Raw genomic sequence first — 22,965 nt, 5'->3', positions numbered from 1 at the left:
TGATGCTTCCGGGCTGGCTCTCACAACACAAATACTACCGGTATAGCCTAGCAAATCATGCCCGAAGTCTAGTGTATTGCCGAAATCATAAGCAGGGTTGGAGACGTCGCCGTGCCGTCGTTTCTGATATTGATATGGTGTGCTAGATCTAGACCTAGTTCTAAGCGTGGATATTGTCCGCCAGTTTGCGTGTGTTATCGATGATTCTGTGTTTGCCTCTCTACCCAGCTTTCCTAAGAGCATTGAATTTCGGACCTCGACATCGCGTCCTGCATAATGATTGGCTCGTCGATCACGACGCCTATTCCTCCATACCGGAAGCGATGTTTCTGTACCTCGAGTTTGGATAGTGAAGCCAGTTGTCGGTGTTGTCGAGCACCTCTAACGATTGGAAGCTCGTCTCGAGAAGCGATGCCGATCCGCTCTTGTCGGCGGAAGCCTCCCAGAACATGGCCCCACCCAAGCCCAGTTGCTTCAGATAGGCGACTTTCTGCTGCACAGCCTCCGGCGGATCAAAGGATATGAGCTCGCGTGTAGTGGCATCGTAGCTGTAATGCGCATGGGCCACGGGGTCGAAGCCCGGCACAGCCCCGTCCTTGGGCAGCGCGCTGTAGTCCCAGACGCCCTTCTCCCAGCTGCCGAAGCCCACATCGACGAATGGTTCACCGAGTCCTGCAGTTCCCTGGAACGAACGACCGTAGATGGGCATCCCGAGAACGAGTTTCTCAGCCGGTACACCAGCGTCAAGATAAGCTCTGACGGCGCCATCGGTGTTGAAGGGGGTGGCATCGGGTTCTTCGTCGTTGGCGTAGAGGTTGGCGTTATGACCAGTGTGGGTGCTCCACGATCCGGCGTAGTCGTAGGCCATCAGGTTGATGTAGTCAAGAATTTGGGCAAGGTCGGCCAAGTGGAGCTTGCTGTAGTGCTCAAATCCCGCTGGGGCGGCTATGGAAAGCTGGAAGCGATGGCCCGAGGCAAACTCGGCTGCATACGAGTCCAGCTCGTCTCGTACGGCCTTCAAGAGGAGGACCATGTTGGTGGCATCATCCTCGTTGGCTGGGTATTCCCAATCGATGTCGACGCCGTCGAAACCCCAGTCCTTCATTAGGGTGACTGCAGACTTCGCAAAGGTGGCTCGTGTGGTGGTGCTACTGGCGACCGCGGCAAAATTCGCGGACCAGGTCCAGCCGCCGATGGAGAGCATGACCTTGAGCTTTCGATTGGCTTTCTTGAGGAGATAGAGCTGTTTGATGCATCCGTAGGCATTATCGTTGCCTTCGGCCCAAGCTTGAGCAGCGCAAAGGGGACATGTAAGCGAAAAGGGGACTTTTTCCTTTGTGATAGACGTGGAAAAACGAAAGTGAAAATAAATTGGAGGAAAGAGATAGTGAGACATTGGAAGACAGCAAAAGGGGGCAAGCCGGGAAGAAGAAGGGGGAGACGGGGAAAAGGGAGTATTACTTACAATCGCCTGCGTAATGCTTCTCGAGATCGGCGTAGGTATCTTCTGTATAGCTTTGACAGAACAGCAATTAGCAATCCGCAACACACACACCTCACCGATAAGCACATACACTGTCCCATCCACTTGAACATTCATAAAGGCATAGAGAATGTGCGTCAGACGCGAGACCGGGAGGTCTTGAGGGTGATAATCCCTCTGGTAGATGCCCCTGTGATGGGTAGTTTGTTAGCCTCGCTTCCGTCCCTCTCGCTCCCATGTCCCTCCTAAACCTGACGCCCAAGTCTGCATAACCTACCAGTTGACAAAATAGACCATGTTGACGTAGCTGGTGCCGCGTTTCAGAGGCTCGAGCTGATGTCGCTGCAAGACATCGGGCTCTGCCAGACTCAACACGCTTTGGAGCGTGATCAGCGACGAGATCAGCAACGAGATCAGCTTGAAGCGGGTGAGGAACATAACTGTGATCGGAAAATGAGGTGGAGGCTGCTGTGAGATGCTCGGTCGTCTGCAAACTAAAAAGCTGCGGTCCTGCAATTGTATATGGGTATTTAGCTGAGAAGAAGGAACCGCGCGGCTGGGCAGCCTCCAAAAGCTATAGATCTAGATCGTCTTGGGAAATTGGCTGAGGATAGGCCAGCCCATTTAGGACGGTTGCCAATCCCAAAGACACCTGCCACTCGCCATGTTCGCCCCGGAATCTTCATTTTTGGACGTACATTATTACGCGACATCTGTTTTCTTCTAGCATCTAAGGCATCTGAGGGCTGTCGTGTTAAGCCTTTCGAGTTCACCTGCCCGTCAAAAGGGCATTTTTGTCGCATGAGTTCCAGCAGTCTCCACCACGCAGACGCAGGGTGGGGCGTAGAAGACGAGAACATCGGAGGCTACCCGGTACAGCATGATATCAGCTACCGACTCGCCAGTTTGTATTTCACTATCATGCCCAGCAATCATCTAAATCCTGCTATTGTGTGGTGCTGTAGAAGCATTGGCATAGAGCATGGTTCCAGCCTCACCAGGCAGGTCGGACAGTGCAATGCATAAGCCGCAAGCCCTGTATGTTCCGGGAGCCAGAGGCGGGATGATATGCACGATAACCTAACATGAAATAGTGTCGATGTTGGCGGTGTTTCGAGGACGGGCCTCTTGCACGGCATGGTCAAGGCTTCGAGGGTTCAGCGGGCTCCCGTTGATGGAGAAGTAACGGGAGATGGGATCACTGGAGTCGTAGGTGCGCCACCTGACATTTGTAGCTGCTCTCTGGCGCCAAAGTTGGCAAGGTTTTTCCTTGACCCAAGGCGCTACGACGAGGATCACGGTGTAGGCGCCCTGCATGGAGTTGTGCTGAACATTTGGTTGGACGCGCAGCGGACGGGGGAGACACAGCTTGCCTCTGATAATGTCCCAACGACAGCAGAGAGAAAGGAAGAGGGCGAACTCGATATCTAAACTACATCTTGCCGTTCCTTAGACCTCTAAAGTTTAGCTTGCAGGAGATAAATATCGAATACATTTATCAACGAGGACGAAGGGTTCTATTCTATTCGTTCGCCTGGGAACTCTTCTAGTCTGCCGTATGTCCATGCTCTTATCAGCGCTGCTGTCAGATCAATCAAATCAGATCAGGACCCATATCTGATCTGAACTGATAATTTACCCTCTATATCTGATCTGATTGATTGATTGATAGATATTTGATATATTATAAGTCACGTGAAGCTATCCCCGGCTTCGGCACCCTGCCCTTGACTCTAACTGGCCTTGTTGCTCAAGCATAGTCCCCCGAGAGTAATACGCCCTCCCCTGATCCAGTTCTTCAGTAATTGGACCGACTCAATGCTCGATCCAAGCAGTGAATGCCTCTGCGAGGTGATTGTAAGCTTCGCAAGACTGAATGCTCTCTCACAGTCAGTTGCCATGGCCGGAATAGCAAGGATATCCAACGCAAATCTGCTCAGACGTGGAAAAGCGTTCCTATGATCGATCCACCATTGAATAGGGTCATTCACTTGCTCCGGTTCAAGCCTATAGTATCGTTCAAGCTCACTGCCTGTTGCCGAAAGCTTAGGCTGCCGGCTTTTTACCCACTGCTCAAACCTGCTCTTCTCAGGTTGGGGCGTTGATGACGGCGTGGTGAAAATACTCTCCTCAGATGCATCATCATCGTTTGAGTACCAACGCTCAAAGTAGCCTTTGATGCCATCCTTTGCATCCCGAAGCCATTGTAGCTGCTCTGGAGAGGTCCAGTTAGCCTCGAGCCACCGGAGACCAAGGTCCGGGTTCAAAACAACAGAGGCCGCAAACAGAGGCGACTGCCCGAGGAGGGTATAGTACTCGTTAAGCTTAATCCAAGCATTATTGATGCTCGCCTTGATGCTTGCACGCTCTTGACCCTCCATACTAGCAATAGTACTCATAGAGCGAGCATCGCTCTGTAGGTAGTCGTTTCGAGAATGCGCAGGGAGGGCATCTTCGTTGAACTGTGGGCTGGCATGTGGATGAGCCGGAAGACCTGTGTCGCGACGGCGGCGTAACGGCGTGATCTCACACTCCTGAAGCCGTGATGGTAGTCGCGGCTGGCGTGAGGGCCGCTCTCGGGTTTGGCCGACTGCCGGTGACTGCGCAGATGTTGATTTCACACCCATAACTAGCTCAGGCTCCTCTCCCTGGCTTCTCTGCCCTACTTCCGCAGCTAGATGAGCAGATTCCTCATCATAGAGAGCCCGCCAGTCTTCGAGATGTTCCAGAATAAACTCCATCCCTGTCATGACTTCCCAGAGCCGGCCGTGACTCCCACTTGTACCCCATCCCTGTGTTCTCATCGTCATATTATAGATCGGCTCTAAGATATGGAGAACTTCCCTGAGGACCTTCCAGTCATCAGAGGTCAGGATATCGGCGGTAGGAACCCTTCTTGAGGCGTCTGCTTCCAGCCCTAACTCTTGAATGAAGCTGTTGAGCTCAGACTGCTTGATCAAGGCGCGTTCGATCATCATATAGGTCGAATTCCATCTCGTAGCGTTGTTCTGTATCACTTCAAGCTCGGCCGTTGACTCTTCTGCAAGCTTATAAATGTCTGCTTCCTCCTGCTCCCTGGCATGTGCTTTGAATGCTTCGGTACGTTGCGGAGAGGCTCGGATGAACCTGACGATATTATGAAGCTTCCCAACTGGACCCTTAGCTCGCCAGTGTTCGAGGTCTTCTTCAACCTGCTCCAGCATGCCATAAGCCTCAGATTGAAGTTCGAAAGAAGCTGCATCATCGCCATAGAGGAACGCTTGGGCAACAAGGTTGAGAATATGCCCGAAGCATCGCATCCTTCGTGCCTCTGTATCTGCTCGAGTCATCGAGGCATCGAGAGTTGCGTAGAGGCTTCGTAAACAAACATCATTACTAGTCGCATTATCGCAGATCGAGACCCCAAGCTTCGAGTCGATCCCCCAATCCCGGACAACATTCGTTATAGTGTATGCGATATTCTCGCCGGCGTGAGACCCGATCTGCCTCCGGAAAGCAAGCAGCCGGCTTTGGTATAAGTTGTCCCGGTCAATAAAGTGACCAAAGATCGAAATAAAAGCTTGCCTGTTTGGAGAGGTCCAGAGATCGAAGCTGATATGTATCTGGGTAATAGCCTTGTCGAGTTCTTCCTTGACGGCTGCTTTCTTTAAAGAGAGTATATCCTCGAGATCTTTCCTGACCGTACTTCGACTCCAGGGCACCTGGAGACAGAGATCAGGATCCAGCTGACGGAACAACTCTTGCAGGTAAGTGCTCTCGAGGGTAGTAAAGGGGAGATTAGAGTCAACAATATAGCCAACTGACAGCTCTCTGATCCGTGCCATCTTCGCTCGGGGAAGAACTAAGGAAGGAGGAGCTGGTCGTTTCTTGGATGCTCTCCTTTGAAGGTCGAGGACCGACGAGTCGTCAGATGAGCCCGGTTCAAAGGTCTCGGTGATCCTGTGAGCTCTGACGCTGTTAGTGATGCCCTTGGAAAAGGGAAGGGCTGCAAACTTGTAAAGATGGGCTTGTGCCGAAGATGTTGACTGAGCATTGAAAAATCGCGGCGTGCCCTTATCATCACAGATCCGGCAACACCAGATATCCCCGCTAGATGTATTGTCTGTCCTCAATTCTGCCAGGAACCAGCCATGGTTTCCAATCCAGCTTCGCCGGCCCCTGCTCTTCCTCCTATCTAAGAGGCTTGCTATGATGAAACGTCGTTGGCCCCAAGTGATCTTGTAAAGGTCGTCGACCGAAGAATCGGTAGTGGAGGCTAAGGCCAAAGCCGCATCATACTGCTTAGCGATGCTCTTAGGCCGGGATCCGAGACGAGGAAATGGAGGAAGTGGCGGCTGTGGCGACGCGCTGCCAGTAAGGTTGCCTTTCAAAGGGCTCTCTGACATTTTGGGCACGAGCAGAATGTGTGGATAGCTTCAGAATAAATAGCTAACGAGTTTCTGACGGTCTAAAGGTGGCGTATGCCTGGCTGGTAAGGCTACACTACGAGCATGGAAAAAAAAAAAAAGGGGGGGGGGGGATTCCTTTAAAATTGCCTCTGGACAGGACCCGGGCAAGGGTCCGTGACAAATTTTGCTGGGCTGACGACCCCTGTAACGCGGTGCGTTGTAGAAAACGCTTTACTTTCAATCGGAACATATATATGATCCGGCAGCTCTAGGGTAATAGCTATCCAACTATGGAATTGCAAGGTTGCCTAAGGGATATCAGATATATCAGATGTATAGAGGCTAGTATCTGAATTGTTTGATCTGATGAAAATCCATATCTGATTTGATTTGATTGATCTGATTGATATATCTGATTGTTAATCTGATCTGACAGCAGCGCTGGCTCTTATCCTGAGCCGCTATTCACCGGCCTCTATTGAAGGTTGGGACTCCGTCGCCATCTCGGACCTGAGATGGTCCGCCACCTGTTGCGAATTAGACGAGGTACTGAGACGGCATAGAGAGAAGCGTACAATGGCATCCAAGCTTGGAACATCCTGGCCTTCCGGAATGTGCATTGCACAGACCCATTTGTGGCGGATGGGATTCCTGTAGACTAGGACACAGGCGGTATGACCGTATACTCCGAATTCAACGCTCTTTTTCGTAAGCGTGCGGCCCCTCTTTCTGATAATGGCCTTTTGTCTGTCATCATGCTGGTATAAGCTCTCGGTTACGGCAAGGGGTGGCTCGGTTGAGGTCAGAAAAGCAGGTCTCGGAATCTCGGGTTCGGGCTCCCGTTTCACTACCGTCAGACAGCGCCTTTTGTCTCTGGTAATGCCGATGTTGGCGTCCTGCTTTCTTTTGACCTACACAAAGTCAGTCACATAATTCCTAGAATCGATCGTAAAATCCCTACCGCGCCAGACTTTGCCACGGACGAGTCAGCCGATGGCAACGGCATCGGACGAAGCCTGCCAGCGCGTCTTGTATGGTAGCCTTTGGGCTGCAAAACTAACTCCTCGGCTGCTGCATCCGGCTGGTCTGGAGGGGAAAGCTTGTTGAAGTCGCCAGAGAGGCGAGCGATATGCCCTTGGTCTCCATTGGGAGAAAACAGTTCTGAAGCCAATCTCTGCATCGTTGAAAGGCCGAATAGGTTGATCAGATCCCCAATAATCTTTCCCACGAGTACCTCCATTCCGTGATCGTAGGCTTCTTGCTTCTGCGCCCTTGTGGCAGCGTGATTGAGCTCTAGTTCCTTGATTTGTCGGCCATCCGAAAGTAGTGCCAGCTGAACTAGCGATATATCATCTTGAGAAGGGTCGAGAGCAAACTGTTCTAATCTTCTCCTCGAACGATCGCGAAGAATGGCCAACTCGTCGTGAAACGCAGCATCGGGCTCCTGAATCCCTTTGAGATCTTGATCCCAGCTGGAGATTGAATCCTGCAACCTGACGGCACGACTCGAGCAGGCCATGACGTTCGGATGATGGGCTTCAGGGAAGGGAGTGGCCTCGAGCATCGCCCTGTATCAGACTAGGTTGATCGGGCGTTTTTTTTCTTTTTCTTTTTAGGTTCCCGAGCGCCGCCGAAAATTCACAAGTTGTGGCGCGGTATTTTACTTATTTGCATGAGAAGTCAGGGCCTACTTGGACGGTCTGCTTTATAAATAAAGCCAAAAATAGACGCGCCGGACGACTTGGTCCATTTTCGGCTAGGGATCAAGGTGCTGGAGAACGTGGAGACGATGGGCCCTTGCAGATAGATGCGCTTGGTATGATGGCGTAAGATACTGTAACAACACGACAAGTTACGAAAATGACAACTGCAGCCCCCCTTCTGTTTATGCATTTGAGGATATTACATTAAACTATACACCCGTGCGAGGCGAGAGTTTTATGGCCTTTCTGTCACATTCTCTAGGCCAGTCCTCACACTGCCGACTAGTCAATACTGGCCGACCATTGTCTTTGTTTCGAATGCAAAAAAAAAAATCCCATGGTGCATTATCAGATACGACGGTACCATGAGCAGTGGTACACTACTGTCCGCGGCCGTCCTCCCTCATTGAGGCGCCCGGAATGGCTGCGAGGCATTCAATAAGACGCCTCGGGTTATGCATAGTGAATGAGTGAGAAACCTGTCGACGAGCTCCGAAGCGTCGGATCGTGCAAGGAGGGCTCGCTGCATCGTGGTGTAAGAAGCTTCACTCGGGGCGCATCCCTGCGGCTGTAGAAAACCCTCACTGTCTGGCTTGGTGGATCTCCCCTCAAAAGCAGCCCAACATGACCAAACTTGCCATCCTGCGAGCCAGGGGCAGGCTCATCCGCCAATTCTGCAAGGGCCCGTGCGATTTGTGAAACTTCGCGACGATCCAAGTGTCCTACGCCCTCGATGGGGCACGGAGGAATGATGACGGTGATTGTTTCGAGGTAGCGGAAATTTGAAAGAGCGGCAAAAATCTCCATCAAGTTTACATTCGGCAGGACAAGAAAAGCAACATGCTGTATACGGGATATCATGCCCCCATGAGGATGGAGTCCCCTTGCTGGTTTCACATAAGAGTGTGGAATGCCCTGCAGCAGGCATATTGTGCGCTGGAGGCACAAATTGACGGGAAAGTACTCCGAGAAGTAACAGCTGATCATGGTCCACTCAACAGACGCTTCTTTACATGCTAGAGCCACTGTAGATGCTCCAGGTTGCTGGACAACCTCGCACCTTGGAGGGGGACTGTTGTCTGCTTGGCTTGCATCGTCTGCCGTGATAGATATCACCGACACATCTGCTTCCCACAGAGCTATCCGCCATATTCGGCATCTTATTTCAGGCGGTAAGAAAGGAAACTTGTGGAAGACCGTTGTGCTGGACACGAGCTTCGGTCCCACCTTTGAGGCCTCACCAGTTTTCATTATTGCCACTTGATGTTCGTTAGTGCGTGGCCGGTGGTCGGATACAAGGCTGGTATAGTGAATCTGGTTTATGGGACGGAGGGAGTGTTACTGGCTGTGACGAAGAAAGGCTGAGAAGATTTCTGGGTCCTATTTGTGCACGGATCAAGAGGTGCACCTAGGTGAGACTTCGGAGTTTATAGCTGTGAAGCATAGGTTTGATGGGAAAGCTGATGGTTATAGCATCAATTCGGATTATGGCGGCTGCTGCTTAGTAAGATATTGGCCTCAAATACATGATCCGTAGACGGCCTTGGACTGATAAGCGTGAGTGTAACAAAGAACAGTAGCTACCATCCGACGAAGTACGACTACTGGCCCACAGATGTAAAAATCATACTAGATTTATGATAAACCGAGCAACCATTGATACCAGCGGAGAATGCTGATGTAACAGAGGCTTGTATATGGCCGTAGTATCTTGAGATGTGAGATGCATTGAATTATGAAGCGTAACACGACTGGTGTAAGGATACTAGTTATTGTACATGGGGGAGACTACAGCGTCGCCGTGGGTTCGCAATCGAGTTGTTAACATCATGATTTGGCTTATGAGTCAGTTTGATTGTCGCTCATCATCATCGCCATCTCTCTCCATTGCGTTTCTCGCCTACTGCGTCCTTTCCTGCCCCGACGGGCGACTAGGCCCAGTCACATGATCAATCAAGCTCATTCGGGACCTCCTTGCTGCTTTCTAAGGTCACCGTCTGAACCCTATGCCATGCACTTCCCGTGTATTTTTCTGGAGCAACTCGCTTTGTTGAATTGGAATGGTGAGCGTGAAGAGTGAGATATGTCAGGCGGAATAGACGGGCAGAGGCATCCGTCCATCCGGGATTGCGGCTCTATCTACACTCTCTTCCAAAGCCATCTGATATGTGGGAGGTAATGTATCCCGATCTGTCTGGCATGACCGGTGGGCATACTGTGCGACTCCCATCCCATTTATCCTTTCAACTTGAAGGCTGAGATGGCTCGAAGCATGGTTGGATATGCCTGTATTCTGCCCATTCCCGGTGCGGACAAGCTCGGGCTGTGTTTTCAGCCGGGGATGGGTTGCAGCCTGATTTTCCACATCCACTCTATATCCTGCCGGGATTTCTTCTGTCGTGTATGTTTTGCGTTTGCATCCTGTTTTAATTTGCGCCCAGGCTGAGTAATACCAAGTCGAAGAATGCCGGGCATTCCCGTCTCCTCCGTGGCAGGTGTGGTGGGAAGCAAGCGCGCGGGAACCAAGCCACATTGAACAGGATGATACGAGAACAACGGGCCAGCAAAGGGCGAGTATCGGGGTAGCGATAATGGCAAGGCTTCGCAGGCAAATGTCTACCCTCAGGCGCGGCCATTTGTGAGCGGCATTGACGAAGAGTATATGGGCGGCCAGTATGGCGGGTATAACCCAGAAGATGACCGAAATCGCGGTTATGACTATGACCTCGGTTGGGCCCATGCTGAAGAGTCGCCCACGGTCACTGTAGAGGCCTGCCCAGGATGATGACGTATGTACGTACGAAGGAGTAGAGCAATGCTTCGTGGTACGTTTGCTCAGGCTTGGCTGCTTCGGATACGAGGTCTTTGAGGCTGCTACATACTCCGTACTTTATACAACGCTCTATATCTGGCGTACTGTCTAGAACAGCATTTGAGTCGGGTCATCTGTCCGTAGCGTCCGTAGCGTCCGTAGCGTCCGTAGCGTCCCGTAGATGGGGTCCGCCTGCCGCCGCAATGAGCGCATGATTTTAAACTTCTGTTTTCGTCAGTGAAGTTTTAAAAGTCCCATACAGTGTTACTGGATCACCTTCGAGCACAGTATATGGGAAACCTGAGGCTAGGGCGTACTGTAGCGGATGAGTTAAGGTAACCCGCATGCTAACTCGCACTGTTCCTGTATGGAGAGGGTATTTACAGATACCGAAAGAGACCTTGGGCACCCAGCCAGCAACGGCCTTCCGGCGTAGCAGAGGTCCTTTCATAGTCCGCTTCTGGCACCATACTGACTTGCAATGGACTTGGACGCATTATAAGTCTCTCCTCCGCCTTTTCTAGAAAGAGATCGTTGATGAGAAGGGGAAGGTCGGCATGCACACAGCTGCATCACGTGTGGATTTGCTATGAACTGACATTGTGTTCGAGACTGCCTACTCCATAGTCTTGTCTGGGCTCCGTTCTTGAGGAGCAGTATATATCGGAAACGTGGATCCGGATTCGGATTATAAACAAGAGGCTCTAAACTTAAACACGCAGAAGGCCACCAAAGACAGAGGCCGAAGTCGAAGCCAAGGCACAAATCGGGGCCAACGCTGGGGTCGGAGTCAAAGTTAGCAGCTAAGATCAGGTGATTTAGATCGCCAACACTGATGATGCACGCTGGGTCGCTTAACCGGCGAAGTTACGTTGTTGAGCGTGTCTACTCGGAGCGCTGAGCCTTGCATGGCAGTCCTAATATGTTGTAGGCCCTCGCCTTCATCGTCATCACCAGAGGGTTTCTCGGCTTGCTCTTTTGGATAGGACTTCATATACCTCATGTGGCCTCGGGGCGGGGCAGACCTCGCAGGCGTAATATTCTTTACTAGTCAGGGCATACGCTCGATGGCAGCGTGTTTTGAACTCTGTTCTTCTCGCAAACTAGCACTATATCTAGGAAACTAAGACTGCTTGCTCATGCACGTACCTTCGGCTAACACAGCGGCTAGTGCAGGATCTCTCGGAGTTTGGAACGGCTTCTATCTCTGCCGGCGGCGATAAGCAACATCCTGGCTGCGACTTCGAACCGTGCCAAGTCCGCTAGGCGTCTCCGATTGATGCACATAGTAGCTGAGTATTTATCCCTATTTGTAATGAATAATTGTACAGGACCTACTGAGATGTCTGGCGATGGATGTGACCTCCCAGGCCCGCAACTAACATTGGGTATAGAATCAAAGAATGGACGGAGCCCCTCGCCGTTGCCGATTTCGGCGACCGCTTCGGTTACGTCCCAAGCTTTACAAAGTAATATAAGATGCATTCCGTCTGGAAAACGCCCCCCGCCTCGTTGCATTTGTCATTGATGTTTTCTAGAACCTCACGGCACGTATTGCTATGACCTGGTCCGACGGCGTCGTCCGGGCAGGACGGTAGCATCTGCATCCCGATCCAGACGTCATCGTATGGTGCCTCTTCTATGGGATGCTGGGCGGTGATCTCGAAAGTGTCGAGCCGCTTACAAAACGACTCTATGAAATCGACCCTGGACTCCTTGCTTGAACTGAATTTTCCTGCTTCGGGGTGGGTTTCTTTCCAGCACACGAGCGGACTGCCGGTGCCTGTTGCCGCCGGTTCCTGTATAGAATGAGAGCCTGTTGCCGTTGTTGCAGAGTCGGGGGTGGAGGCATCCGTCGTTGGGGTGGTCGACTGGGTGCCTGTGGGCTCCAAGCTCCCGGGTAAGCTGATACTGAATAAATCTCCAGAAGTATCCGTTTCGGTCGGTGTCTTTGATGGGTTTGCCGTACTATCAAGCCCTGTAGATGTGGCCGTCGAATCCAGACTGCCTCTGCTCACCGTATGAGAAGTAGGCGAACCTGCTTGTTTTGAATGTGCATTTTGGTTCAGCTGCAGGGTCCTAGGGCAGTCGCCTGACCATGCAGCTGGGGGAACGATCTCCATACTGGCATCATAAGGGACCTTGTATGTCCTTCCGGGGTAAATCTTGTTTATGTTAACACCGGAATTAAGTGCCTCGGCTTCCCCGTAATCGAAACCGGGCAGAGCCTGCCCGACATCCTGGGCAAATGTGTCCCCGTCACGAGGGATCCAGATGGCATAGTCGAGGGTGCAGGCGGCGCTGACAAGGGAAACAGAGAAGAGACTAAGTGTCGGTTTCATTATCCTTGATCACAAATACACGAGGTCCAGGTTTCCATATCGCTTAGAGAGGTTTAATGCTGTTCTTATACTATTCTTGGATTTCCCGTCTCTCTTTGTTAAGTACGCTCGTATGGATAGGCTGTCCTTTATCGGCTGCCTAATTGTGGGCGGCTACGTTCGGCAGTTAATTGTTTTCTTGACGTTATGCCTGCCACCCACGGCCACAACGATGATGGTGATGATTGATCAACTAACCACTTGAGGCAAAGCCACACAACCTTCTGGAGGAATAAAAGGACGTGCTATGGCCAATCAAAATAGAGATACAAAGGACGAGGTCAGTCTCGCGCTGCCGGATCCGATCCGCCTTCTATAGAGGCCATATGGCATATCTCGGCATGTCGAGCTTCTCGATGTAAGAGTCGAATAAGGTTGGGCAGTGTTAGCCGAGGAACGGGTCCGCTAAGAGACTTTTGGTAGGAAGAGGAAAATGTCCGTGCTCATAACTATGAAAGTCCATAGCTGGATTGTCCGTGAGTATTCACCAAGGTTGACTCGTAGAGCCGATATCGGCCCAGGCGCTGCTCAACATTCATTAGTGTATTTTTTATCCAGTTACCGCGGAATCTTGTTTGAGCTAAAGCGAGACATGTTGCATGTGAGGCGAAGGGCGAATATCTGACGCATGACCCCCATCTACGGAACAGATCTTTCGGATGCCCGAGCTCTCCGTCTTATGTTAGATCACTATCAGGGTAAACTTTATTAGGTCATATGTTACTTGATGTGACCTGAGCTATCTACCTGCTGTCTCTTTGTCTTTTTAACTTGGAAATGTCCCTGCTTCTACTTTTCACGCTCGGCTCAGCTCATCGCATCATTCATTCATTCAAACTTTCCGACCCCACCACCAGCCTCCTTCTCGACCCCAATGCAGCATAAACATCCCGAATCAGCGGTCTCGAGAAGGGTTGTCGCGCAAAACCCGGCGAAAGGCGATGTCTGTCTTGTGCGCCGACACTGGAGGCTGGCTCTTGGGGCTTATCTGACGATGGTCCTGGCCGGTACTATGGCATACGCTACATTCGGTGAGTCGGAGGTGCAGAGCTTGGTATCCTCGACGCTGACAGAGTACCGTGGCAGCGGGTGTGAAACCTTTCGACCTGGCAAAGAGGTCGTGGGGAGGTTTCGATGAGCGCCCCACCACCGCCAAGTGTTACCAGCAAGAGCGGACAGCTATGATCCTCTCATTTCTGCTGGGCTCGTTCGGAGTAGATCAGTTCTACGCACATCATTGGCCTCTGGCCGTCTTCAAGCTACTCACTCTTGGTGGCGGCGGAATCTGGTGGCTTGTTGATGTTATTCTTTGGATGGTTGGTGGCGTTTACGGGACTCCTGGCTGCCCCGGCGGAAGCAAACATGGCTGGCAGTACTAGAAAGCAGGGAACGGCTGGCTAAGTTTAGGGTATCGCAACATGAGAAGGAGAGCAGAGTTATAGCCATGTGGCCTTTTTTTTTGGAGAATGGGGACGTCAATCTGTTCAGGAAGGCATGCTCGAAATTCTACCCGACGTGTCTTATGCCTGTAGGCCGTTCCTTAGAAGCCTACATTCATCTCTAAGCGGCTGCCGACAGTTCCCTTGTCAAAGAAAGGGTCTAATTGATGCACCAGAGGCTTTGGTAGGTAATGTTGATTCCATGCACGGCATCTAGAAGACTGTTCGTTTAGAAAACTATCGTACGCTGTGTTGAAGCCGCAGGAACATTTCGTAGTACAAGTGATCGGCCAGTCGAGGCTGCTTCCGCCTCCATCCGGGCTCGCCTTTCATGGTCTCTGACTTCCACCAACTCGGGTTCCCATCGGCTACTCGTGCCCGCTGCTCGTCCCGTGGCCCTTGTGGGCAAGTCTGTTGTGCCAAACTTTGAAGAATTCGACACACTTCAATGTCAGCGTCCTCCATCAGCGAATGATGCCTTTTCTCTGTGGCCGAAATCAGCCAATTGCCATGAGGTATCTAGTGGTCTCCTTCTTACTGCTGAATTGGCCATCATGTGGCGACAGCGGTAGCGTTGACGACGGCTGAGGTTGTGGCCTCATCTCCACTTGGCTCGGAAAGGTAGACGGGAGCAGAGTAGCAGAGGGCCAGAGCTACGCTTGCCTTCTTCTCTAAATGATGTACGTTGGTATAAGACAAGTTGTGCCGGGAGCGTCGAAGGATTTTCATGGGTTTTGCGGTGTGGCTGATATGCGGAGGAGGAGTAGCGGCGGAAGAGGTTCAGCCAAGGATCATGGCGATGTTGCGCTTTGGGTTCGCCAGTTATAAGCTCCACTCATGTGACTTGCCGAGAAACACTTATACCGGTTAAATATCGACCACCAGGCATACGCATTCGCGAAGCAGCGACGTAGGCCATGTGGTTGGTGGCTGTGTAGTGTGGTCTGTGTGCCTCTTGACAAGGTTTCTTCAATGCCCAGTCTAAAGTTGGCCCTGCACGTCTTGGAAGGCGTCCAAAAAGGAGAAACAGAAGAGAGAGAGAGGCATTGAGTCAAGTCGATCGCGTACCATGATCTGCGGGTTATGGCTCCCAGCGGGGGTACTAGTCTGTCTGTCTTTTCTTCTTATCCCACCTGATTTAAACGTGTTGTTTCGAATTATACGTCCACAAGAAATCTCAACAGATCATCTCATCACCCCTTACCCCGAAAGGAATAGCATCGACACACTACAGCAATGCACGAGCTGCCCGAGAAAGTTGTAACTTGCGATGTGCTGATTGTCGGTGGCGGTGCAGCTGGTCTGACTGGTGCTGCAGCAGCCGGAGGGCTCAAGACCATCCTGGTTGAAAGGCAGAAAGCGTTAGGAGGCAAGACAGCTTTGGCAAGCGGAATGATCTGGATGCCGGGAAATCGGACTGTCAAATCCTGTCCTATATTGAAGCCTCATCAGCTTACAGGCTGCACCTTGCAGGCTAGGGCATATGTCGAGAATGCTGTTGCGATGTCCGATGAACACGGCAACGGCGCCTTGCCCACAACAGTCACGAAACGCATAGACGCGTTTCTGACCAAAGGGCCCGAGATGATTGACTTTCTACGTGGCCGCGGGTTTAGGTGGATGAAAGCGCGCTCCAGCTTCCCCGATCATCAACCCGAGCTGGATGGGGCACTGCCAGCGGGCGGCCGTACGCTCGATCCGGCCATCTTCGACATAGAATCTCTAGGTTCACTAGGGGAATACCTCTCCCATGAGGGTGAGGTGCCTCTGGTATTCAGATTCGAGGACTTTCGTATATTGACACGCCCGTTTGCATCTCTCCAAGATTTCCTCAAGATCGGCCGAATGCGCCTGAGGTCTTTGCTATGCTCTCTCTACTTCAAACGCCCGGCATCAATGGGACGGTCGCTCGTTGGACAACTTTTATCTATCTGCAGAGATAACGGGAGCATCGACATATACACCGAGACGGAGCTTGTTGGACTATGGCACGAGGATGGCGCGGTCGTTGGCGTCTCGCTGAAGAAAGGAAAGGAGACTTTCAAAGTTCGAGCACTACGCGGCGTGCTTCTGGCCACAGGCGACTTAGACGAGTGCTTGGGAGTTTCGGATATTGAATTTCCGTCAGGCGGCAACGAAGACGACACTACGAATGATCCTCAAGACAGCATTGGACATGTGGTGGCCCTGTGCCAGAGTATGGGGGCAGAGGCGTGCGTGGCGCGTGAGGTTAGGGGAATCCCGACGATGAAGGGGCTACGCACGGGTAGAACGACTCCCGCGATATTTGAGATCTCCAAGCCATTCTCTATCGTCGTCGATAACCAAGGGAATCGGTTCTTCGCGGAGTCCAAGCCGCATGGCGATGCGGCCAGGTCTATGCGCGCCAGAGCCGAAGCACGTCTAGCCCAGGATGCGAGGGCTTGGCTAGTTCTGGACCAGAACTATCGAAAGAGGTATACGCTGGGTGGCACCCATCGATGGACTGACATTACAAAAGCTCTTAGCGAGGGCATCCTCCTGGAAGCGGAGACTATTGGCGCCCTGGCAGACAAAATGGGCATCGCAAGGCAAGCGCTCGAATCCACCATCCGGCGCTGGAACGAAATGTGCGGCTATGGAACGGATATCCACCATAAAAGAGGCGACGATGACTACCAGAGGTTTATGGGAGACCCTAGAGTTGCGCCGAATTCCTGCATGGGAGCCATCGAGCGCGCTCCGTTCTATGCCGTTCGGATTTCTACCAGCGACGGTGGAAGAAAAAGAGACTCTTGACGGACGAGCACGGCAGGGTTTTGCAGTCTGATGGGAGGGCCATCCCGGGTCTCTATGCTGCAGGGGACACATCCGCTTGCGTTCTGAGAGCCACATCTCTCGGTGCTGGCGGAACTCTTGCGTCGACCATGGTCTTCGCCTACACTGCTGTCCAGCACATGTCGTCGCAGTCCCACAGTAGCCCGACGGTCTCGATCCAAGGGCCTTTAGACGAGAAGATCATTGATGGAAGCGAGCCCGAAAGGAGCCAGGATTGACTACGTCAGGGACTCCAGTTAGCGACTGTTGAGTACTCGCGTTAAGCACTAAATCCTAAACGGCAACCACATTTCATTCTGTTTCAATACTGCAAGATAGTGGAGGGATAGGGCGATAGAATGACGGGATAGGTGCCGGACGGTAAGCCATATAGGTAATGCAAACGAGCTTTCAAGGATAAAACGTCCATAGAGATTCGCGCGCGGGGGGAGTGAACAAAAAAAAAGGAAAAACAAAAACAATTAAAAGAACAGAGTAGAAAAGAAAATAAAAGAAAAAGGAGCTGGCGCATTAGGACATATTTAATCGCAGAGTCAGACAGAAACAAAGAGGTACGCGATTAAAGCAGTGAGTATTATAATGTTATAACTATTTTACAAAGTGCAGAACCCTATCCCGACCCAGCTCAACGGTTTGCGGAAGCGCAGTCGATATTCCCAAAAACATCGGGAAAGCACTCTCTAATAGGAGGGAGTTCCATCACTACCCGCTCTAAGTCCGCAGGGAAAGTTGTTCTCGGCCCAGCTTGATTAAATCGACGCCCTTGACTGAAGGGCACCTTCGAGATCCTGTCCGTTCGATTCGGTACCCTCGACGCTTGGTTTTTATCCGCGCCATTGCCGTGCGTTACGGGTGGCGGCTTGAACTTCGTATGCGGCTGATTGCTTTGACGATTTCCAGTGCGCCAAATGGACATCATCGCTCGTTGGTGGGGATATGCGGCTCGAGTCGGACGAGCCGCTGGTCCGGGTTTTATTTTGGCTTGATCGCCGGCTGGCATTCGATTCGCTCCTGCTGGGCCACTCATCAGAGATTGTGGCATCTGATTCGATTCCCGGGCAGGCACAACGCTGTCGTTTGAGATGATTGTTGACCTTGCTGCGGCCAAGAGGTTCCTCCTACGGCCGCGGGAGAGGCCCCATACCAGGTAACCCAACCATTTTCGCCTTGGTTCTGTCTCTGGACCACCAAGCCGGTAGGATGGGCGGGGCCCGTTGGCAGTGGCGGCAAATAGGAGTGATGTTCCAACTGCTGACGCACGTAGACGGCCGGGCGGCAGTCTCCCCAGCGGGAACTCGTTTTGGAAGCCATCCCCGCGGGGCCATGGGTCGGTGGGCTGGCCACTCCATTCCAAGACGTCGGGATTTGCTGTTGGCTATTCTTTGCATCAAGAGGTCCATATTGCCAGCCCTTCGCTGTGGCGGTCTGGCATGCCATGCTCTGAAGAGATTGAGCGGGTTGTGGGTTCCTGGGACAAGGCTTGACTTGAGGTCCAGCCATTTCGTAAAAGTGCCAGTCAGTCGGACGGTCCCAAGCAAGATGTGCGGCGGCGGTGACTTTTAGGCTGTGGTGTCGCTGGGCGGGACAAACACCTATTCGATGCTAAAAGGCGATAGCTTGAGAAAAGGGACAGGTAGGAGTTTGACTGAAACTTAGAACCGGGTGAGCGGCAACCAGAGCCCATGATTAGCACTTACAGACGGTCAATTCGGTCTTAGCTAAGCGGCTAGGTCCAAATGGCTTGGCTAATAAGAGACCGTTTTGAACAACGCCGGCGGCAAGATTAGAATGTTGGCGCTGTTCTGAGATCCGACATAGACGCTATGCTAAGCCCAAGGCTATTTGGTCAACCTAAACGTGGAATTTGGCAAGGAAAAAAAAAAAAAAAAAAAGACGATGGCCATTTAGGGACTTTCACTTGACCGCAACGCCGGCATCACGGGAACCAAGCTGAGGGGGTTTCCGGGTGTACGCAGTCTCACCACTCCCAGCACACAGCCACTTTTGACCATGTTTTTGTTTCCGAAATCACAGCTAGCACCTCTGCCAGCATTCAAGCCCTCCTATAGAAGCCATTACGGATCATTGAATTTACGCGAAAAATTGATTACCGGACTGCAAACTTGGCTGTCATGAACCACTGCGACCTAGGTTTCCTAGGTAGGATAGATCGATGGCGATCTCAACAGAGTAAACCAACAGGGCACAAGGTACTCTACACCGGTCGAGTCCATGAGGACACAGATATCTCATCTTCATCCATGCCATCATCCTCGTCCTCTTCGCTCGAGGCCAGCCACAAACAGCGAAAGTCTTCATCCTCGCCAAACTCACGACAGGGCTGGTTATGCGTAAATAAGATGGAAATGGGGCTTGTAGAAGGCTCAGAATGAGCCTTTGCTTTATCAACGTTCTCCTCATTGTCAGAGCCGGATTCTGCTCCAAGATCCGCCGTGTGCTCACCAGCAGGCTGGATGGATTTGCAGTTACGGACGGGAAAGTAAGTAGCCGACTTTGAAGATGACTTTGGAAGAAAAGATTTCAGCCTCTTCCACCTGGTGATTGACCTCAGAGACCCCTGGGACTTTTCGGTCAAGCCTTGACTGTTGTCGATCATAGTAAAAATTGCTGCGGTCCATGGCCCCTCACCCTAAGACAGAGCTCATTTTGTAAGACCAAGAACACATCTTATATACTATTGCGCCCGTAGTGAGAGATGCAGTTGTCTGATTACGGACCGTTTGGCTGTCGCTTTCTGCGTTATCGTGGAGTTTCCTCGCGGGCTAGTCAATTTCAACCTCGTTATGCTTTTCTTACGAGGCCATCTTGTTCATGCGACCATTGACTGACTCTTATCCACAAGCACAAAATGCCCGGTCTCTAGAGGTTCGAGACACTGGGAGCGGAGTTTGAAATCTTGGTGCAGTGGTCGATGAATGACAGCTGGTACCCCTGAATCATGAAGGCGACCTCGCTGTGAAGAGAAACGGCCTCAAACCTTTGAAGTGGCTAGACGCCGCTTTTGTCTAGTAGTATTTCTCTTGGGTATTCAAGTTTCGGGTAGCTATTCCAGCGCCACAGCTACTGCAGGACTGCTGTACCTTCGGGATCGAATTGAAATGCGAAGGCTATTCCAGGGTGGCGTGTGGTGTGGTGCTTGTGGAGGGTTCTTTTTTCATGAAAGTTAAAAGCAGGCTTCCTCCTTCTTACCATATTCAATGGCTGTTAAGTTAGCCAAAGACCGAGGCACACGGTATTTATAGTCTAGGGTAGCCTTGGGTACATGAATAGACCTGAAACTGTACTTCTTGGAGGCCACCACTAGGCTTTCAAATTGATGGATGATAAGCTGGCGTCTCATTGATCTCTCTCTCACTGGTCTGTCTTATCTGTCGAGCCAAACAGTCAGTTGGGTCCGGCTTACGTGGTCTATTAAAGCCCTCAAACAACTGCTGGCTTAAAGTATTTGTTTTGTAGAGGGTGTATTTCTAGCTCAAATTATAGCCATGGCGAATAATTGCAGCGACACAATAAGACTTTTACATTCAGCCAAGTACTTCTAATAGCGACACTCAAAAGGCTTGCTTCTCATCACTCACTTTTCTTATCACCGACTTATTCTACGTGCTAGCGGGCATAGGATCCTTTGAGCCGAGCAAAGATCACAACGGGAATCTTCAACGACAATCATTCATGTTATGAAATAAAATCCGCCACCATAGCAACCGAGGTATAGGTTCAAAGCTATATCCAACTCGGCTCCTTGTACATAACTCCCCTGGGGCCTAGCGCGACCCGCGCCACTCCGCCTCCATCACAAACACAGACGCAACAACAGATACGCGTCTCCAGCGGGTATGCTAGCTGCAGCAGGCAGCCACGCTGTCTCAACGCTGCCCAGTCTCAAGCAATATCTGGTGGTAAAACGGCCAACGCAGCTGCAAAATATGAGTGATCCTAGTTCAACACATGGGAAGAGCCTGGATTATTCTCGTTTCGGGTCGCCTGCATCAAGGGCGCCGCAGGGATGAAATCGAACCAGCAGCTCCGGCTTTCGCCAGAATGTCAGCAGTTTCACCTGCCCAAGCCAATCCAGATTCTTATCGACCAGTTCCCAGTCATACGAGTACACCATGGCGGCGAGGGTCATCTTGGCCTCAAGGTATGCCAGGTTGACGCCCAAGCAGGCACGAGGCCCAAGAGAAAACGGGCGGCTGGCCTCCTTGATACACCCAGAACCGTGCCCGATCCAACGATCAGGCTGGAAATTATCTGGGTCGGGAAAGCTTCGCGTATCGCGAGACATGACAAAGTTGTCCACTGACACTTCCGTGCCAGGCGGGACATCGTAACCGCCCACCTTCGCACCGGGGCAGGTCCGTGGAAGGCCTAGTGGAACTGGAGGAAACAGACGGAGGCCTTCCTCAACCACGGCATGAAGATATGGGAGCTTCTTTGTGGAATCTCCATCGATCTCATCCTTGGACGAGAAGGACGATCTCACCTCGCGCTGCAGCTTCTCCAGCGCTGTTGGCGTTGTTAGCAGATAGCAAGTCACTCCGGCTAGGAAGGTTGCCGTCGTTTCCGATCCGTCCAGCAGCAAGATCTTGGCCTGCTCCGCTAGCTGGTCCTTGTTGAAGCTGCCGCGGCGGAGGATGTAAGCGAAGAAATCCTCACGCTTGCTTGAATTGCTCATCGCGATCCGCTGGGCCACCTTGTCTTTCGTCAGCCTCTCGTGAAGGCTGATGCTCGCTTGAAGGTCACTGGGCATGAGCCAAGAGAGAAGAGATTCGGGAACGGATAGTCGTTTGGCCACCTGGAGCAGAGTGAAATGCTTCGTAAATTCCAGGATGAGCGAGACGTAGATGTCTGGTTTCCAATTGGCGACAGACCTGAAAGATTCTCCAAACGTCAGCTCGCCTATGGCTGTCAGCCCTTCGCTCCTCGCATCAGTGGCACATCTTACCGATGATATCAAATGTGAGCCAGTTGTACACAGCCGACATGTCGACGCCTCCGCTCCCCGGGCTGCCATGCTTGCCAATCTGCTCGACGAAGAGCCAGACGTGGCCCCGAATGATGTCCTCGCTCTCTCTCAGGGCTTTCGCGCTAAAAGCGTGAGAGAGGGATCGTCGCTGCGGCCGGTGCTGCTCGGGATCGATCGTGAAGACGATGTCCGGGTGCACGACGGAGGGACCTCGATCGTAAAAGACTCTGCTCTTGAGGAATGGCTTCCTGCCCTCGATGGCGTGGCCGTAGATGTCTTTGTAGGCTTGCGGGGTATTGAAGCTGAGCTCGTTGGGTGCAACCCTGACCACGTCGCCGTATTTATCATGCGCCCGCCTCATGTCGAATGGATAGTTTCCTCCCGCCCACGCTCGGATGAACCAGAGCTGCGCCGTCCTGGATTAGCATCTGGTCTGCCTGGTCAGGCATTGGCTCCGGCTCACCTGACTGCATGCTGCAAGCTTTGGACCGGGATATCCAGCAAGAGGGTGGAAGCAGATGCGATAAATGGCCAAGGCCAAGAACGCGAGTCCTGCCTGTAGAATGGAAACGGTTATTACGGCAGATACAGGGGCAGTTGGGCCGTCTGGCGTACTGTTGTGAGCAGAAAGACAAGACCCAGAAGGACGGAACTCTGAGTGAGCATAGGTCGAAGAAAGCCATTGTCCAAAACACTTCGCGACATTTCCAGTGCGGCCGACCTAGGAATCAAATTACTCAGTCTGTAGGTCTTTGTTTAACTTGGAGAGCTTGAACCTCCCAAGCGAGCCGAGGACTACAGCCACCTTATGTAGCCTTCTGTGGATTGAGGAAGGAGTGACTTCTCAGTACAGGACTGGCTGAAATTAGCCGCTCGCTGACGAAGACTTTCAAGGCTTGTGCGTACCGGTCATGGATGAGTGCGTCGTAAGCAGTCCTTGCCGACAGTGTACTTG

At 51.9% G+C, this 22,965-nt stretch overlaps 9 protein-coding genes across 9 annotated transcripts; 3 read left to right on the top strand and 6 right to left on the bottom strand.

The window, feature by feature from the left end:
• Positions 1–301: 301 nt before the first annotated feature.
• MRS44_017767 (uncharacterized protein) lies at positions 302–1,921 on the bottom strand (the record flags this gene model as incomplete). Its single annotated transcript, XM_065615664.1, has 4 exons — positions 302–1,326; positions 1,466–1,515; positions 1,575–1,673; positions 1,761–1,921. 4 exons carry the CDS (start codon positions 1,919–1,921, stop codon positions 302–304), a joined length of 1,335 nt encoding a protein of 444 aa, XP_065471736.1.
• Positions 1,922–2,465: 544 nt separating this feature from the next.
• Positions 2,466–2,914, top strand: MRS44_017766 (uncharacterized protein; the record flags this gene model as incomplete). Its single annotated transcript, XM_065615663.1, has 2 exons — positions 2,466–2,521; positions 2,578–2,914. 2 exons carry the CDS (start codon positions 2,466–2,468, stop codon positions 2,912–2,914), a joined length of 393 nt encoding a protein of 130 aa, XP_065471735.1.
• A 302-nt stretch (positions 2,915–3,216) lies between these two features.
• On the bottom strand, positions 3,217–5,868 carry MRS44_017765 (uncharacterized protein; the record flags this gene model as incomplete). Its single annotated transcript, XM_065615662.1, has 1 exon — positions 3,217–5,868. The coding sequence occupies one exon, from the start codon at positions 5,866–5,868 to the stop codon at positions 3,217–3,219; it is 2,652 nt and encodes an 883-aa protein (XP_065471734.1).
• Positions 5,869–6,332: 464 nt separating this feature from the next.
• MRS44_017764 (uncharacterized protein) lies at positions 6,333–7,390 on the bottom strand (the record flags this gene model as incomplete). The annotated part of the gene is made up of 2 exons (XM_065615661.1): positions 6,333–6,782; positions 6,833–7,390. The coding sequence occupies 2 exons, from the start codon at positions 7,388–7,390 to the stop codon at positions 6,333–6,335; spliced, it is 1,008 nt and encodes a 335-aa protein (XP_065471733.1).
• Positions 7,391–11,834: 4,444 nt separating this feature from the next.
• MRS44_017763 (uncharacterized protein) lies at positions 11,835–12,728 on the bottom strand (the record flags this gene model as incomplete). Its single annotated transcript, XM_065615660.1, has 1 exon — positions 11,835–12,728. One exon carries the CDS (start codon positions 12,726–12,728, stop codon positions 11,835–11,837), a length of 894 nt encoding a protein of 297 aa, XP_065471732.1.
• A 913-nt stretch (positions 12,729–13,641) lies between these two features.
• MRS44_017762 (uncharacterized protein) lies at positions 13,642–14,146 on the top strand (the record flags this gene model as incomplete). The annotated part of the gene is made up of 2 exons (XM_065615659.1): positions 13,642–13,798; positions 13,854–14,146. 2 exons carry the CDS (start codon positions 13,642–13,644, stop codon positions 14,144–14,146), a joined length of 450 nt encoding a protein of 149 aa, XP_065471731.1.
• A 1,296-nt stretch (positions 14,147–15,442) lies between these two features.
• Positions 15,443–17,241, top strand: MRS44_017761 (uncharacterized protein; the record flags this gene model as incomplete). The annotated part of the gene is made up of 3 exons (XM_065615658.1): positions 15,443–16,419; positions 16,477–16,939; positions 17,011–17,241. 3 exons carry the CDS (start codon positions 15,443–15,445, stop codon positions 17,239–17,241), a joined length of 1,671 nt encoding a protein of 556 aa, XP_065471730.1.
• Positions 17,242–19,238: 1,997 nt separating this feature from the next.
• On the bottom strand, positions 19,239–19,640 carry MRS44_017760 (uncharacterized protein; the record flags this gene model as incomplete). The annotated part of the gene is made up of 1 exon (XM_065615657.1): positions 19,239–19,640. The coding sequence occupies one exon, from the start codon at positions 19,638–19,640 to the stop codon at positions 19,239–19,241; it is 402 nt and encodes a 133-aa protein (XP_065471729.1).
• Positions 19,641–21,008: 1,368 nt separating this feature from the next.
• On the bottom strand, positions 21,009–22,715 carry MRS44_017759 (uncharacterized protein; the record flags this gene model as incomplete). Its single annotated transcript, XM_065615656.1, has 4 exons — positions 21,009–21,943; positions 21,990–22,416; positions 22,474–22,566; positions 22,626–22,715. 4 exons carry the CDS (start codon positions 22,713–22,715, stop codon positions 21,009–21,011), a joined length of 1,545 nt encoding a protein of 514 aa, XP_065471728.1.
• Between the last annotated feature and the right edge of the window lie 250 nt (positions 22,716–22,965).

This window comes from Fusarium solani (assembly GCF_023522795.1).
Source record: "Fusarium solani strain SB1 chromosome Unknown bctg00000014, whole genome shotgun sequence".
Taxonomy (NCBI): Eukaryota; Fungi; Ascomycota; class Sordariomycetes; order Hypocreales; family Nectriaceae; genus Fusarium; species Fusarium solani.
This window is presented reverse-complemented; position numbering and strand designations above follow the sequence as displayed.